Source organism: Manis javanica, chromosome 8 (genome assembly GCF_040802235.1).
Source record: "Manis javanica isolate MJ-LG chromosome 8, MJ_LKY, whole genome shotgun sequence".
Classification (NCBI taxonomy): domain Eukaryota; kingdom Metazoa; phylum Chordata; class Mammalia; order Pholidota; family Manidae; genus Manis; species Manis javanica.
In genome coordinates, this window is record NC_133163.1 from 40,440,004 (window position 1) to 40,459,043 (window position 19,040).

The window sequence follows — 19,040 nt, forward strand, 5'->3', positions numbered from 1 at the left end:
TGAGGGAAGCCAGGTGAGAAAGAGTTTTCCCTGCTCTTTATCAGGAAGAAGTATTTCCCAGAACCCTCCAGCAGACTGTCCTTTATATCTCACTGTGTAACACCTGATTCTATGTGCAAGGCATTCTGGAAAAGCTATTATGTTTATGTTTGTGTGGATGTGATATGGTTTTGTGTGTGTATCTCAGCCACTGACTGATGAGTAGAAACACAAAAAACAAAATCTAGTACCACCCATGGTTAGAGAGCAGGGATGTACCAAAAGCAAGTTTGAGGAACTGAATCCCTGGTAAGGAAAAAAAACGGCAAATATAATCATGCCTAGGATTAGTGGAATGTGCAGACCACAGAAACCAATCCAAGTTATGACCAGCAGGGGAAATTCTGAGAGATGTGATTGGAATGGAGGACCAGGAAAGCGACAGCAATAAACTCAGGTTGCCAAGGAGCTCTAGGGAGCAATTCTGGCCCAAGCCAAGGAGTTGTGCTGTCAGTAGAGCCTGGGACTGAGAACAATCCTGGCTTGGAGTGTGGGCTACAAAGCAATCCAGGCAGCCATGTAAAGTTGCTAGGTTGTGCCCTTTGTAAGAGTGCTTAGTCAACATGGCAAATGAGGCTCAGTTCCAGCTCACACTGTTCACCACGCCTCACGCTGGGATGCAGCATTGCAGCCATCTGGAGGATGAATCTTACTGTAATTTTTTCTTTCATATGTTTTTTTCATTTTTATTTTTTTGGTATCATTAATCTACAATTACATGAGGAACATTATGTTTCCTAGACTCCCCCCATAACCAAGTCCCCCTCACATACCCCATTATAGCCACTGTCCATCAGCATAGTAAGATGCTGTAGAATCACTACTTTTCTTCTATGTGTTGTACAGCCCTCCCCGTGCCCCCACACATACATTATACATGCTAATCATAATTCCCCCTTTCTTTTGCCCCCCTCTTATCCCTCCCTTCCCACCCATCCTCCCCAGTCCCTTTCCCTTTGGTAACTGTTAGTCCATTCTTGGGTTCTGTGAGTCTGCTGCTGTTTTGTTCCTACAGTTTTTGCTTTGTTCTAATACTCCACAGATGAGTGAAATCACTTGGTACTTGTCTTTCTCCGCCTGGCTTATTTCACTGAGCATAATACCCTCTAGCTCCAAACATGTTGTTGCAAATGGTAGGATTTGTTTTCTTCTTATGGCTAAATAATATTCCATTGTGTATATATACCACATCTTCTTTATCCATTCATCTACTGATGGACACTTAGGTTGCTTCCATTTCTTGGCTATTGTAAATAGTGCTGCGATAAACATAGGGGTGCATCTGTCTTTTTCAAACTGGGCTGCTGCATTCTTAGGGTAAATTCCTAGGAGTGGAATTCCTGGGTCAAATGGTATTTCTATTTTGAGTTTTTTGAGGAACCTCCATACTGCTTTCCACAATGGTTGAACTAATTTACATTCCCACCAGCAGTGTAGGAGGGTTCCCCTTTCTCTACAACGTCACCAACATTTGTTGTTGTTTGTCTTTTGGATGGTGGCGATCCTTACTGGTGTGAGGTGATATCTCATTGTGGTTTTAATTCACATTTCTCTGATGACTAGCGATGTGGAGCATCTTTTCATGTGTCTGTTGGCCATCTGAATTTCTTCTTTGGAGAATTGTCTGTTCAGCTCCTCTGCCCATTTTTTAATCGGATTATTTGCTTTTTTGTTTTTTTGAGGTGCATGAGCTCTTTATATATTTTGGGTGTCAACCCTTTCTCGGATCTGTCATTTATGAATATATTCTCCCATACTGTAGGATGCCTTTTTGTTCTATTGGTGGTGTCCTTTGCTGTACAGAAGCTTTTCAGCTTGATATAATCCAACTTGTTCATTTTTTGCTTTTGTTTTCCTTGCCTGGGAAGATATGTTCATGAAGAAGTTGTTTATGTCCAAGAGATTTTGTCTATATTTTTTTCTAAGAGTTTTATGGTTTCATGATTTACATTCAGGTCTTTGATCCATTTCAAATTTACTTTTTATATGGGGTTAGACAGTGATCCAGTTTCATTCTTTACATGTAGCTGTCCAGTTTTGCCAACACCAGCTGTTGAAGAGGATGTCATTTCCCCATTGTATGTCCATGGCTCCTTTATCGTATATTAATTGACCATGTATGTTTGGGTTAATATCTGGACTCTCTATTCTATTCCACTGGTCTGTGGGTCTGTTCTTGTGCCAGTACCAAATTATCTTAATTACTGTGGCTTTGTAGTAGAGCTTGAAGTTGGGAAGCGAGATTCCCCCCTGCTTTATTCTTCCTTCTCAGGATTGCTTTGGCTATTTGGGGTCTTTGGTGGTTCAATATGAATTTTAAAACTATCTGTTCCAGTTTGTTGAAGAATGCTATTGGTATTTTGATAGGGATTGCATTTAATATATATATTTTTAAATCAAGATATAATTCACATGGCATAAAACACACCCTTTAAAAGTGTACAATTCAGTGGTTTTTAGTATATTCACAAAGTGGTACAGCCATCACCACTAATCATAAAACATTTTCATTCCCTCCAAAAGAAGCCATCTTCTTTCTGTCTCCCTCCCTTCCTCCCTCCTTTCCTCCCTCTTTCCTTCTTTCCTTCTTCTTTCCCCCACCCCCTCCCCCCTTCCCTCTCTTCCTCTCTCTCTCCTTCCTGCCTCCCTCCATTCTTTCCTTCTCTCCTTCCACTGCATTGGTCTCTCCTACTCTTCTTTCCTTTTCTTTCTCCCTCAGGTATATAGCTAGGAGTGGAATTGCTGGGTCATATTACAACTCTATGTTTAAATTTCTAAGGAACTGCCAAAATGCTTTCCAAAGTGGCTGCATTGCTTTACATTCCTACCAGTAATGTATGATGGTTCCAATTTCTCCATATCCTCACTGATACTTGCTATTTTTCATCTTCTGATTATATACATCGTAGTGGGAGTGAAAGAGCATCTTACTGTAGTTTGATTTGCATTTGCCCAATGATAGTCAGCCTCTTTTCATGTTATTTGTATATCTTCTTTAGGAAAACTTCTATTTGCCCATTTTTAAGTTGGGTTGTCTTTTAGTTGATTTTGTCAGGGTTCTTTATATATTCTGGATACATGTCCTTTGTCAGATGTATGGCTTACAAATATTCTTTCCCATTCTATGGGATGTTTTGTTCACTTTCTTGATAGTATCCTTAGATGCACAAAAAATTTTTTTAAGTTAAAAAAAGTCATCAAAATTGATGGAGTACAATTTATTTTTTCTTTTGTTCTTTGTACTTTGGTGTTGTTTCTCAGAAGCTTCTGCTTAATGCAAGGTCATGAAGATTTATGCCTATGCTTTCTTCTAAGAGAGTTCCAGCTTTATCTCTTATATTTAGTCTTTGATCTATTATGAGTTTATTTTTGCATATAGGATAAGGTGGGGGTTCAATTTAGTTTTTTTGCATACCTACTGCCCTACCAGCATTATTGAAAATACTGTTCTTTATCCCTACTGAATGGCCTTGGCACCCTTATTGATAATCAATTGACCGTATATGTAAGGGTTTATTTCTGCACTTTCAATTCTATTCCATTGATCTATATCTCTAGTCTTCTGCTAGTTCCACACTGTCTTTATTATTGTAGCTTTGTAGTAGGGTGAAATCAGGAAGTTTGAGGCCTACAGCTTTGTTCTATTTCAAGATTGTCTTGTGTATTATTGGTCCCTTGATTTTCCATATGAATTTTAGAATCAATTTGTCGATTTCTGAAAAAACAAAACTTAGCTGAAATTTTATCGAGGATAGTATTGAATCTGTAGATTAATTTGGGGAATATTGCCATTTTAACCAAGTAACCTGTTGATCCATGTACAAAAATGTCTCTCCATTTAATTCTTATTTAATTTAATTTCTTGCAACAATATTTTATAGTTTAAAAAGTATATGTTTCACACTTGCTGTGTTAAATTTCTTCCTAAATGATTTTTTATGCTATTGTAAATATAACTTCTTAATTTCCTTTTTGGATCATTCACTGCTAGTGCATAGTAATACAGTTGGGTTTTGTCTGCTTGTATCCTGCAAGCTGCTGGATTTGTTTATTGCCTCTAAATTTCTTTTTTTATTCCTTAGAATTTTCCCTATACAAGGTCATTTTATTTGCAGAAAAAGATGGTTTTACTTGTTCATTTCCAATCTGGATGAGTTTAATTTCTTTTTCTTGTTATATTGCCTTGGCTAGAATCTCCAGGACAATATTGCATAGAAGTTGCCAGAACAAAATATCTTATTCCAGATCTTAAGGGAAAGCTTTCAGTTTTTTGCCATTGTCATGTTAGCTGAGCATTTTTTGAAGATTCCTTTCCTCAGGTTAAAGAAGTTACCTTGTATTCCTAGTTTCTTGAGTTTTTTTTTTTTATCATGGATTTCTCTTTTTCTGCATTAATTGAGATGATTCACATGGGTTTTGTCCTTTAGTCTACTAGCATCATATATTACATTAGTTGGGAATTAGAGGGAATTTTAAATGAATGTATTAGAAAAGAAGGAAAGGTGAAAATAATTTAAACTGCATATTAGGGAGTTAATAAAAGAACAGCAAAAGAAGATAAAAGAAGGAAACAATAATAACAATAATAATAGAATTAAATGGAGAGCAGAGAGGAAACAAAGTAAAATTTTTTCCTTAAAACTAGCTCATAGTACTGATAAACTTCCAACAAAATGATAAAGAAATGAAGAGATAAAAAAATAAGACTTACCAATATCACAAATGAAAAAGTAGACATGGCTATGGCCTTTTCAGATTATTAAAAACACAGAAAGATGGTATGTATAATTTATGTCAATAAATTTGACAACATCTCTAAGATGGGCAAATTGATTTGGGAAAAAAACTAAAACTGACATAAGCAGAAATTAAAAATCAGAATAACCCTTTATCTATTAAATCTGTAATTAAAAACCATCTCACAGAGAAAACTCTAGGACCAGATGGGCTCACTACTGAACTCTTCCAAATATTCCAAAAAGAAATAGCACCAAGTGAAATAAGCAAGGCAGAGAAACACAAATATTGTATGATTTCACTTATTTTGGAATCTTAAAAACAAAACAAACAAAATGAACAAAATAGCAGTAGACTCATAGACACTGAGAAATGACTGGTGGTTACCATTGGTGAGGGGTTGGGGTGGGGGGAAGGGTGAGAGGGATAAACAGCAAAAAATTTCTCAATCATGAAAGGTGGTTACAGGAATGGTAGTACAGCATGGGGAATATAGCCAGTGATTCTGTAACATCTTTCTATGTTGACAGTAAGTACACTAGTTGGGGTGAGGATTTAATAATATGGGTAACTGCTGATTCACTGTTGTACACTTGAAACCAATATAAGAGTGTATACCAACAATACTTCAATATAGGAAAGAAATAGCACCATCTTACATAAATCCTTTCAGAAAATACAGGATGGAGTAGCACATTTCAACTTGTTTTGTGAGGCCAGTATAACCCTCATTACAAAAGCTTAAGAAGTATATTAGAAAGGAGAAGAAGAAGACAAATGTCATGACTACAGATACAAAAATTCTACCAAAACTTTAGCAAATTGAGTCCAAATTGAGTAGCATCAGAACCATGTTGGGCCTTACATCTAGGAATGCAAGGTTGGTTTAACATTCAAAATTCATTCCATGTACTTTATATATATTAACAGAATTAAGTGTAGAACCCATGTGATTATCTCAATAGCTTCAGTAGAAGCATTTGATAGAATTCATTATCTGTTCATGGCAAAACTCTCAGAAAACTAGGAAAGGAAGGAATTTACCTTAATCTGGTAAAAACTCACAGGTTCCATCATATTTAAAGGTAAGATTTGAGCACACTTTTCTCCTTAATTCAAAAGTAGGGCAAAGAATTCCCTGTTACCACCTCTACTCCATGTTATATTGCTGGACCGAGCCAGTGCAGTAAGCCAAGGTAAGGAAATAAAAACACAAAGATTGAAAGGGAAGAATAAAGTCACCTTTTTTCAGAGAAGATATTATTGTGTACATAGAAAATTCAAAAGAATCTATAAATAATTCAAATTAATATGTAAATTTAGCAAGGTTACTATCCATAAAATTTTTAATCTGGCTTAGCTTTTTCCATCTCTATGCTCAACTGTCCTATGTCAGTTTTAAGATTTTCTTTTGTGAACATCCATTAACTAATTTTTTTCATTGAATCTGAGAGTTTCCATCTTTTTAGTTGTCATATTTGGATATATCTAGGTATATTTCTATTACTTTATTTTGTGCTATTTAGTAGTTCCTTCCTCTGCTTCTCATTTCCCCCTTCCTGGTTTTGATTTAATTTATTAGCTACCTTGTTTTATTTATTTGGAAGTTATGTGTTCTAGTTATTTTTTTTTAGTGGTGACCCTTAAAAGTTTAACACACAAATATGACTTCTCATAGTCTAAAGCTAATATCTCGACCTTCCTCCTGAACAAACTAGGACCTGAGGAAGGCCTTTACTTTTATCACTCCCTCTTATCTATGGTTCTATATTTGTCTATTGTTTTAGTTTCAACCTCCTTTTACAGCCCCTAAATGAGCGGTCACTGATTCATGCTCACTATCCTTCCATGCACTTTGCTTCTTCCTTTCAAGTTCAGTTTTCTTCTCCCTGAAATACCAGATTTGGTAGATTTTTTTGCAGGGTTTGCAGGTAGTAAATACCATCATTTCTTACATATTTGAAAATGCTTATGTTCATCTGGCTGGGTATAGAATTCTAGATCACAATTTTTTCTCTTACTGCTTTGAGAATGTTACTCCATTGTCTTCTGACTTCTGTTAATGAAGACGTAGCTGCTGGTCCAACAGTTTCTCTGAGTAATTTGTTTTTTATGCCTGCTTTTAAGATTTTATCCTTGTCTTTGATGCCTTGTAGCTTTACTATGATGTAGGCCATGGTATTGATTTCTTCTTGTCCTACTTAGGACTAGACTTAGCTCTTCTATCAATTCTGTGAAATTCTAAGCCAAATTTGGCTAAATTATTCAGCTTCTCATGTTACTCCTCTCCTTGACACCCTGCAGTGTCTCCCTCATTTACTGATAGTATTTCTACTCAGACTTGTAAAAATCTGGCTCCTAAACATGACTGTAATTAAGTTTCCATATCTGCCAGGAAAGCCTCATCACTCAAACTGGTGATCCTATTTCTTCTACATAACTGAGCTTAATTATCACCTATTCTCTGAAGCCTTTCCAGAGACATCCTCTTCCCTCTACTCTGTTTTGTTCATCCACTCTTATCTGCTCCATACATTTAGCAGTTGATTGCATTTATCTATCTATGTATGTGTAAATCTTCCCCTGCTAGACTCAAGTTCCCAGTGGGTAGTTCCCTTTGTATTTACAGAGACAGAAACTTAGCATGGGCTCTATAAATGTTTAAAGATTAAATGAGTAAATGAATCAAGAAAATTAAGGTAAACACTATCCTATCTACCTCATAGGGATCTTGGAACAACTAAATATATACCATATGACAAAGCACCTGGTAGATAACAAGTCCTAAGTTGTTTGAATTGAAGACAATCCATGCACTATTTTGGTACAGTGGGTGATGTACAAAATTGGTTGTTCCTTTATATTTCCTTATTCCATATGGCATAAAGCAGAGTTCTTAGTGTTCTTTGATCATAATGAAAAACTTTTTTTGGTTCTGTGCCTTTTATTCCAATTACTATATTTTTCAGAGCATTAAAAAAAAAGTTCTATGAGCTGATATAGTTTACCAGCTATTACATTCTGTTCTGAAAACCCAATGCATTTGTAAGTGCTCTTCTCCCTTAGAGTTTAATGGCTTTCTCCTTCTCTTCCGTCTTGTGTCTGCTTTAATTTTGCCTTATGAATTAGGACTTTGCTGACCCTCCCTATTATAAAATAGAAACTTTCATCATACATTCATTCTCTGTCCTCTTTTACCTGCTTTATTTTCCCTCATATACTATATACTTGTCCACATGTGAAATATGTATTTACCTCTTTTATTATTACCTGCCCCCCTATATATATACTAGCACTTAAACTTCTTAAAGGTAAGAACTTTGCTTTATGACTAGAACAGTGTCTAGCATATAGTAGATACTCAGTAAATATTTATTGAATAAATGGATCAATTCTAGGTGCCACTGATTCTGGGGCTACAGGAGACAGACATGATACAGCCACTCTGGGCATGGTAGCTTTTAATATTCCTCTTGATCTGGGATGAAATTACAAAACTTGACTATTTTGCTTTTCCTTATAACAGACTGCCTAATGCATGATGTCATCCTGAAAACTAATGAAATCACTTCCTTTCCTGGCAGGTACCTAAACCAAGTTCTAAGCTGGCTGTGTACAAAACCCATCTGTTCTCTGCTGGTTTAAAGACAGTGGCAGTTCCTGCCCCCTTTAGCAAGCTTTAATTTGCTTGCTGTTTCCTTTCACCACTTAAGAACAATTTACATATCTTTCCTACCCATTTTATCATTTTGATTTTGGCAAGAACTTTCAATTAATACTGTGTGGGCCCTTGTGCAAAGAAAGCATCCATTTATAGTGTCTCTGGAAAAAAAATTATTATTTCATAGAAACAAACACCCAAAGCTATAGTTCACTTGTATATTATGAGAGAGAGGTCCAGAGGGTATAAATGACTTGCTGAAGGCCACATACTGACTTTAGCAACCCTGTGGGTCCAACACCCACATTCTCTGATTCCCAGTCAAGTTGTTCTTCTGCCTGATTTTCCTTTATAAATTCATATATGTTTCTCTTACCACCTATGCATGAATCTGATGCCCCAGTACTTAGTTCATTAGAGTGTATCTCTGTCTATGGTATGAGATGTCTTACCTCCTCAACCTTCGACCATCAAGCTGCTATATTGATTTTTCAGGTGTCATCAAGTTTCTGTCTCCAGACTTAACACAACTGAAAAGAATATGGTCTATCAGCTAAACTGACACTCCAAGGTCAACTTTGTGGCCAATGAAAACATATGGCTTAAGAAGCCCGACACAGCTGCCTTGCACTTGATTGAGAGCTTGCCTCTGCTTGCTCTTCCTTGGTAGGGGCGTACTGCTCTCAGCTTGCTGCAAGTACTTATTGTCAGATTAGCAACACACAGTGGGCCTGGTCACGTGGTGGACACTTAATACCACTAAAGGTACCTGGAGGCACTTTCTGGATTTAGGGCTGATGACGGGCTATCATTGGACTGGCAGTGCCTCCCAGTGGCCAAGATTCCAGAGGCTTCCTACTGAGCAGTGGCCTGTGCAGCCACAGCCCCAAAGCAATACCTTCTCCTTCCTTCTTTCTGAGTCTAGTGGTGTGCAGTTGCCCAGCCCTGTATCATGTAGTGAGAATTCAGCGCTGATGATCATCAGGCAACCTGTCTGTTTCAGTACAGTTGACCCTTTAACAAGACGGGTTTGAATTGTGGGGAACTACCTACATTTGGATTTTTTTTCCAATAAATAGATTGGAAAACTTTTGGAGATTTGTGAGTTTGAAAAAAAAATTTCTTTTTTCTAGTTTATTGTAAGAATGCAATGTGTAGTACATATACAAAATATGTGTTAATTGTTAAATGTTATCAGTACGGCTTCTGGTCCAACAGTAGGCTGCTAGCAGTTAAGTTCTGGGGGAGTCGAATCGTATTCAGGTTTTCAACCATGTGGGGGACCAGTGCCCCTAACTCTCACGTTGGTCAAGGGTCAATTGATTTTGCTGATTCAGTTCTCAAACATGACCATGACAATGAAAAAAATTGGGAGGGGGTTGGAAATATAAAAAAGTTGCTAATGTCTCTATAGGAGCAGGTCAATTTGAAAAGTGCTTTGTAATAATGTGGCCAGTTTTTTCCTTCCCATTAGCCCTGTGGAAGCTTTGACACCCTTCCTCTTGTAGGAGACTTCAGCTGCCCGGAGTGCCACATCATCCTCCTGAAGTCACTCGTGTTAGCTTCCTTAAGAATAATTTCAGATGTGTTACAAAAATAGGCAGAGGGGCTTAGCTGGTTTCTGGAAGCTTGTATCCTAAAAAGAATATATGCATGTTCCCAAAGATCACATTTTAAGATGTATATTCTTCATAAAATGAAAGATAAATCATATCTACAAGCATAGCCTTGAGACTACTGTCCTTAGGCTCTTGCTGGCCCAGAACGTGCAAAGGCAGCTGTGGGGCTGTGAAGGAGCGCCTCCGGGAGCTGTGGAGGACTTGTGAAGGCTCCAGTTCTCCGGCAGGGAGGGAGGGACATCTGTGTAACCGGTAATGCTGTGCCACCACAGGTGAAGTGGGAACTCTCCCTTCTGCATGCCCCTGACCCCGGGCTATGTCCTGTGTTCTCAAGGGCCCCCTCCATCAGGACTTTCTTTCCCAGGCAGTGTCTAAATGCCAGTACCTTTTCCTCATCAAAAATGTGCCAATTTTCTATCCATTCTCTCAAAGCCTTGGTGTCTAATACAATCAAGTATTCCATGCTGAAGTTTGAATAGTAAGTTACACTCATTGTTCTGCTCCTCCCGTGGACATTTGCGTTGTAACTGGGGACTCCCAAAGTCCTTGACTCATTGGGCTTGGAAACCAACTTTATCTCGCAAATTATACACACTGCCCACCCTCCTCAGCCTCCACTCAATCCCAAAGATGATGTTGAAGCAGAATGCCCTTTACTTTTCTGTTTGGATGACCCCTCAACTGACCTTTCTGGGAGTGTCACTGCAGTGACCAGTCCCTCCAAGTGCCACGGTCCTAGCGCTTTTATCTAGAGCCTCCAGGTGCCACATTCACATTCTGATAGGTATTTTCAACCCACAAACAGCTGGAGAAGAGGGGCCACAGGAGAAACACAAAATTGAGCAGGAGGATTTTTCCCTGATAATTGCGGCTTGCCCGCAAAGGTCTTGGATAGCTGTGGAATATTCCAAAAGGAAATACATGGCAATTGTTTGGAAGATGCCAATTAAAATAAAACGTGTCCAGAATGTAAAGAATTGGGGTAAGAAGTGGGTGAGCAATGGAGATAATTACGGGACATTACGCTTGACTTTTGTGCTGCCATCGACTGTCTTATCCAACAGGTTTCTTGGGTATCTAAGAAATTTCCAGAATAGGCACTCCACGGAACAGGCACAGCCTAGGTCGCTGTGCTCTCACCCTCCCTCCACCCGGGGCCCATTCCCCCTCCTCTTCTCCCAGACCTCCCACCCCGGGACCGCCTCGGTGTGTCCCGGGTCGGACCCCGTTTAGCCGTCCCCAGGGCAGCCCCCAGGACCGCCCCAGCCCGCGCCCGCGTCGAGCGGCGCCCGCACCCCCGGCGCGCAGGCAGCTCCGGGCCGGCCGCGCTGATTCGCTGCGGCGGAGACTGCGGAGCCGCGGCGCCCGCCCCTCGCCGCGCGCGGGTTGTGCAGCCTCAGTCTGTCCGCAGCCGCGACGCCGCCGCGAGCCCAGCCGCCGTCGCCGGGGCACCGACCCCTGAGGGCCCGTCCAGCGCCCGCGAGGAGAGCCGCGGCGAGCCCGCAGAGCCCGCACCATGCAGGCCACTGCCGATTCCACCAAGATGGACTGTGTGTGGAGCAACTGGAAAAGTCAGGGTATTCTCTTTATTTCTAGTGCATGCCCGCGGCGCACGGGAACCCCGGGAGCCGGACTCGGCCATTGTGCAGCATTTCACCTGTGGGACCTATGCATGCGTTATGCCCAGGAGCTTTCTGTTGGGGGGAGTAAATTTGTTATGTCAAAAATCAAAATGGATGGTGTTTGATTTTTTTTTCTTTCTCTGTTTTTACCCCTACTCCCAACCCTTTGTTTTCTTATTGTAATGCTGGTATTTTAAATAATGCATCAGTTGCCTCCTCCTGGAGCTCTTTTGGATCGGTTGATGATTCTGTACTTGTTCAATCTTTTCTCATCCCCGGAGTTAAAACGCTTTCGTATTGTTCCCTGCATCCCAGTGCGTTTGATTTCTACCGGAAGGTTGGCATCTCCTAGTAGAACCATTAGCTCAGAGGGCTCTAGTACATCCTTTTAACAGGGAGGGACACACCCATTTCAGGGCTGTTATCTGTGGTCACACAATGGAGACTGAAAATGCAGATTTGCTCTTGAAGTACTGAAAATGTGATGGCGTAGCCACATATTAGGATGGTTCACTTTGAAATATTTCGGGGTTTTTTGTCTGTTACTGGATTAACCTGTAACTACTGCTTATTAATAATGAGTGTCTGAGGAACAAATGGAAGGGAAGGAAAAAGCAGAGCCGGTTGCCCACTGGTATAACAGATTTATTTTGAAACAGTCCATATTAGCACTGGGTGTGGCCACCCTCCAGCCTCGCTTGGATTGCTTTTCAGCCATTTTTATTCAGCCTCCTACTTCACACATCCGTCTCTCCTTTGTTACATTAAGATTCTCTCCTTCACCTTGCTCAGTTTGAGATTATGAGGAGAAAGAGAATTTGGAAGAATGAATTATGTGTAGAAACTTGGGTGTTTGTAAGATGAAGTGGCTTCTAATATTTAACAAAGATGGTTCTGAAGAAGGCATCTTTGCCTTCACCTGCAGGGTTTCAGCCTCCCTCAGGACCAAGAATACCCTGGAGCAGGAGCTGGTTTTTTGAAAACCTGGCGTATTCTCCTAATTTTATATCACAGGAAAACAAGGATGCCTTTTCATCTTTAATGCTCCTGTAGGATTTTTCTTTGGTAAATTTTTTTAAGCAAAGAAAAGAAAACATGAACCTCAGAATTAACACATTTGCTCTGCCTCTTAATTCGCTGGTTGGGTGGCAATGACGTAAAATACAATAGCTGGTTTAAATTAGGTCAAAAGTAAATAAATGGACCTAATTAATTTGAAAGTCAAGAAATTTACGGTAATTCATTGGCATAATCTTAGAGAATTATGACAATGACATGGAAGAGCATATGTTTTATAGAGAAAGCAGCTGTGAAAATTCTTGGTAATATTTCATTCTTGTTATGTATTAGGACTCATCCAGATTATTTGATATACACACTCAACAAACATGGCTTGGTATAGTAAGTTTACTTTCACATAAAGACAAAAAGTTGGTTTTAAGATTATGATTATGGATTTCTTCTTACCAAAAGTAGATGCCAAAAGATGGCAGATTTTGTTGTTTTGTAAGATACAAGACATTAGTTCATCATAGTCATATGTGTTTTGCCTCAGGTGACCTTCTCACTGAGGGGTTAAAAAATACATGAACATTTATAATCAGAAAATAATACAAAATGCCATAGTTTGTCCATTAAAGACAGTCATTTTCATTTCTATTATACAGCTGTTTGTGAAGATCAATGTAAGATCATTGATGGTCTTTTGTAATCTGAGACCTTTGGTAGTCTTCAGGACCATTGATTGATTGCCTTTTATCAGAACAAAGCCATTATCTGGAAAATTGACTAATAACTGGGTGGGTGGGTTTATAGGCATATTCCTTTTTCTCCCCACTAGGAGAACTTTTCATTTAAACTAATCTACAATAAGATTTTATTGAGCATTTTCAATGAATCTTCTTCACTTTAGTTCCCCCACTATAAAAAACAGTTGTTCTTAACCCTGGCTACACATTAGTACATCTGAGGGGGCTTTAAAAAAACACAAAGGATGCCTGAGTCCCACCCTTAGAGGTTTTGATTCAACTGGGCCAAGGATCAGTATTTTTTAAAAGCCCCTCAAGTGAGTTTAGTACATAATCAGGGTTGAAGTCACTGATGTGTAATAATTTTTCATGAGCCCAGTCTATAGCCCAACAGAGCAAGGTCCAGTGTACAGATGATGAAATGGGTGTAATCTATGAGTAGCTGTAAATTCAGTTAAAAGAAGTCAGTGCAATGTTGATAATGTCCTACAGAAGTATTATGAGATGAAACTTTTGTTTGGAAAATGGGATGAAGAAAGTGAGCTTCAAGTTTCCTCCACATTATTAAATAGTCTGTGAACTGCAGCCCAGTGAATATGTCCTGAAGACTACTGGTATTTATTTTATTAGTATATATGATTTCAGCTAATGACAGGAGTATTTAAAAGGAAACCAAAGTCCACATTATACTACATTACACAAATTTTGCTTCCAATTTTTAAAAAATGATACTGTTACCCAATATTGGTTAATAAGCCAAAGCTCATTCTACGCAGTGAAAATTAAATAACTATATGGATAGTTATTTCACAGACCACAACAGTACTAATATTTATGAGGCACTTTTACTGGGTGCTTTACTTGCATCCCTGCATTTAATCCTCACAAATTATAAGGTGTAAATTTTATTATCATCTCATTTTACAGGCAACGGACTGAGGCTTTCACCAAGGCACTTGGCTAGTAATGCCAGAGGCTGGACCTAAGCTAGGCTGTCTGACCCCAGAGCCCCTCAGTTCTCACTGCTCCATCAGCGGCCTCAATGGTAGTTGGCTTTTTCCTCAATGGTTTTTATTTAAAAAATGAATTATTTAGGTAATGGTGCTTGTGTGGGCTTAATAACCCCACACGTTTACAATTTTCATTTTGCCAAAAGTCTTCTCTTTGAGCTTTCAGTTTCCTCTTGGGCATCTAGGCTCAAGAGGTTAAGTGATTTGCTCAAGGTTTTTGGTAAGTGGTGAACTGAGTAGTGAAAAGGTGGCTCTTGGCTTAAAATCCAGAACTCTTCCCATGTCAACACTCATCATCTCTTTTACCAGTTCTGAGTTACAGAAAATGAGCTGTCATTTACCTCTTCTGAGATATTTTCTCATAGGTTCTCTCTTTGCAGACAGCAAAATGCATCAGGGAGACAGTGGTCTTGACCAGTTGATGCCACTATTGTCGTTGTCATCATCAATTCATCATCCTGAATTCTCCAGAAATAACAGCTATGTGCGAATAGCTCTTAAACTCTCATTACTTATCTTACTTTAATTAAGTTTCTGTGAGATTATCGTGTCACTCTCATTTTATAAAGGAGGAAACTGAGGATTTATTTGAAGGCAGAGAGGGCCAGTTATTTGCCCTAGGACATAGCCTGGGTCCAAACACTGTGCACTTTGATCTCAAAACCTCCACTTTCAACTACTCTACCATACTGCCTAAATCCAAATGGTAGTGTGGCAGGCCAACAAAGTTTGACCAAAACCGTTCATCCATACCATTCCATTTGTGCTCTAAAGATCATGTTTTTCTAGATATCACTGAACTCACCTGGCAGCATGCTTGGTAATATGATGGATGGGTTGATAGATGTCACCTGTTGGGGCTAATGTTCGACTCCCTTTGACTCTGTGGGACAGCATTCTGTAGTTATGGCTTCTCCAGCATGTGAACTATTGCTGAAGGGGAAACACTTTCCAGAGATTATAACCAAAAAATATTTCTGTGCCTTTACAAAATATCCTATTTTGAAAATTTTATGCTGGCCTCCAGTGCTTTGTGGAAAAATTCTTCAGGGTGCTCCCTTCTAACAGGTGCTAGTTCAGAACAGCTAAGCACCCCAGAATACACAGTAGGAACACCTGTTTAGTCACATAATTGAAAGAAAAGCTGGTATTTATAAAATGGAATTTTTTAAAGATGATACATACATAAAAGCAGACCAATACCACCTTTTATCACAAACCTTTTATTTGGACTCAGTCTCATTAGAAAACTGTATAAATCTCACAACATAAATATTACATTTACAAACTCCCTCTCTGCAAATTCTAATGAAATCCAATGGGGGAAACTGGCTTAGCTGGGGATCTGAGGATTTTTTTTTTAATGGAAGAAAACTCTCATTGTACACACAATATACCAAATGTAAGTAGTTATTACTCCATTGAACAAAAAAATTTCACAATGTATTATTGTTTTCAAGAGAATCTTTATAAGGGAATATTCCAAGTTTGGGCAGAGAATAATGGCTTTTTTTTAATGATACATGCACATTATAAAAACTTCCATTTGTTCAAAGAGAGGTTCATATGAAAGCCACAAATTGCCCAAGTCCTACGGCCTGGAGTTAATTAATGTTAAAATTTGCTGAATATCGTCCAGTATCTCTATACCACATAAAATGAAGCTAATGGGCCCTTTAGGCAACAAAACAGCTTTTATAATAAAACAAGATTGTACACATCTCAAAGAGTGTTTCAAATAATTTAATGGAAGAAACTGGCATGAAACTGAAAGATGTGCTGACCTTGAAACACATATTTATGAACTCTATAAACTGATCCTCCCTAAAAATGAAGAAAAAGGCTATGATAAACATCAAGAGATTAGAATAATTTTTTAATTACGTGTTTTAGTTTTAGACTGTACAGGGGGACTCTTTGCTGTGTCTTTAACTCTTTTGATAGGAAGAGCCTCCATGGGTGAGAAAGGTTGACAAAATGCTGATCTAAATCTACATGTTCAAATATATAATTTTTCTCAAATGTCCATGAATTAATATTTACTTCATTTTTAAAAATATTCCTGACAGTCTCTGCTAAAGTATTATAATTACTATATATCAGTAGAGATTGTGGATGAAATCTTCCACTATAATCAGTAGGCCCTTCCTTCTCCATTTAAATATTTCTCTTTCTCCTCCTCTCTCTCCTTCTCCCTGTCTCCTTCCCAAACACTTTCTCCTTACATTTGAAATAATATTCTTTACTTAATTGTTTTTCATCTTTAGACTAATAAATTTGGGAACAGAATCTGTTAAAATAGTCTGTTATAATCTGAAATAGTATATTTTAAATTAGCCTATATTAAAAATAAATTCTAAAATCCACTAATTCCAACAAACAAAGGCAAACATAAATGGATAGCTTTCAGATTATCACGTTTTGTTTTGGAAATAATTAAATTTTCCACCAAATTTCCCATCCTTCTCAACCTGATCTTTTAAGTCAAGTTGTGTACATATTTGGCCTTATATTAATATTTATATATTGTCACCATCTAATTCTTATGAAAGTGTACGAAACCATTCAAAGAATCATGATTGCTGAGAATTTGACATTAATAATTTTTAAAAGCCATCTGCCTAGGTGACAATAATAATAAATACATTAAATTATTATTGTTAAGTAACTAAGTATTTTAAAACTTTGATAATTATAATTGTATTCCAAATTTATAACATATATTTTAAATAAGATGACTGTTGAGGTTTAGAACTTAGAAGTATAGAATTCTATTTCTTTTAGATATGTTTTTAAGATATGTTTTAACTATATTTTTAAGTTAAATCTGAGCAAAGTTGTCTTATTGTTTCACAAAATCAAATCCTTACATTTTTATTTAGTTCCTTTATTGCCAAAGGGGGGAAAGTGATTCAAACATTACTTTCAAGTCCTTTGCCCAAACTCCTGTTAATTTTGAACAAATGAAAAGTATCAAATTTAAAAGGTTTTAATTTTTAGAATTTGTTGCAGTTCCATCCGCTTCACAATGGGCATGCTTCAATTGTAGTCATATTTTATGTCTTGTCTTCAGAAACATTTTACCAAACTGTAGATCAAATCTAGTGGTTAACAGGGGTCAGAAAGAACATAATATTTTATTGAATGTGGCAGAGGTGTGATGAGAAATTGTTCCTTTTCCTTTTCTTATATCTTTTTAGTTCAAGAAATATTTTTGCCATTTGGTCTTGGTCAAAAATGTTAAATATATCATTTTTTTATAAAGAACCAACAGCTGTCTACCTCCATGGTTCTTTTGTATTCCAAAAACAGTGATGAATTTTAAGGTGCAGTCCAGACTTAAAGATTTTGTGGCTAATAAGATTGATGACCACTGACCAAATGAACGGTTTTGATTTTGATCAAAAGCATATAAAATTCATTATTCACTACCTTACAAATCTTTCTGTGTGCCTTGCTCAGCTACCATGTGCAAAGCCTGTCTTCTCTCCATATGGTCATCCTCTCCTCTGATGCCAGTTCCCCCATGGAGACCCTTCCAAATGAGCCCATTTGCTGGAGGTTTAGCATGAAAAGCTGGCCAAACTATCTTAAATGCTGAGCCCTGCTGTTTCATTTCCTGGCCAGGCCCACCACCAAGGTGACAACCGGCCTAAGCATCATCGTGTTAATTTTGCAACACAGAGAATATGGTCTAGTGGTTAAAACTAGCCAACAGGCATCACATTCAGCTGTTTCATAAAATTCACAAAAACATAAAAGTAGTTTTTGCCTTTAGTCCAATCTGAAGGGTAGAATCAGAAGAATTCATTTGCATTTGTCTCCCATGGAAGAAAAGCATCAGATATTGGTGCTGGCTCTTACTTTGGCAATCAAATCCTTCATTCTCATTGTTCCACCAAAGCTCATTTAGTGTAGAGGATCATCCATATGAATTAATGCTGTACTCTTCTACTCTACATGGGGCACCAGGTATAATGTATCTTCCCTTTCAAAGCATCCATGTAATTATTTAAGCATCTAGGAATATAGTGTTAACATTTTTTTCTTGACAGTCATCTTGGCTGCATTTAAGATGTGTGAAAGAAAGGCCTGGAAAGTGGAATCACTTCAGGCATCTTGTCAGCAAAAGTCTGTTCTAGCAGTTTCCACTCTGGCTCAGGGCTCCGGGATTGCCATTTAAAGTTTTAATTTATGTAGAGACTATCTCATGGCAAATGAAACCCATGGATTAGATAACTAGAAGATGTCATCTTTGAAGGTCTCCATGTATTTTTTAAGTATCTTATTACATCTATTTCCATTGTTTCTCTAGTTTGATGGCAAAATGAGGGAAAGTTAAAGTAGGTCAAGTTACTGCAGTTTCTTCTTGTTAACTTTTGGTGGTGATATTTTGTTTGCCTCATGAAAATCAGTGCAAGAAATTTTTTTGACTATTACTATTTTGGATACTGGATTATAAAGAACTGAGGTTTTTCTACCTTTCTAATCCTTTTCCGAAAGTAGTCAAGAATTTTAGTCAATTATTGGAAGTTTGCTAAAAAGTGAGTAAAAATCAGCCTGTTATTTTCAACAATCCAAGTGCTTGAAAAGCATGCACTATA

General features: G+C 38.0%; 1 protein-coding gene across 3 annotated transcripts in view; it reads left to right on the plus strand.

Annotated features, from left to right (window-relative positions):
* Positions 1 to 19,040, plus strand: part of RTN1 (reticulon 1) — a 219,963-nt gene that overhangs the window by 184,182 nt on the left and 16,741 nt on the right. Inside the window, exon 1 of one of the 3 annotated variants that reach the window (XM_017679508.3) lies at positions 11,434 to 11,633. The exons of the other annotated variants lie outside the window; for them this stretch is intronic. Coding sequence (XP_017534997.1) covers positions 11,573 to 11,633 — 61 coding nt within the window. The 5' untranslated portion in view covers positions 11,434 to 11,572. Of the gene's footprint in view, positions 1 to 11,433; positions 11,634 to 19,040 lie in introns of those variants that run through there. 3 annotated transcript variants of the gene reach the window in all.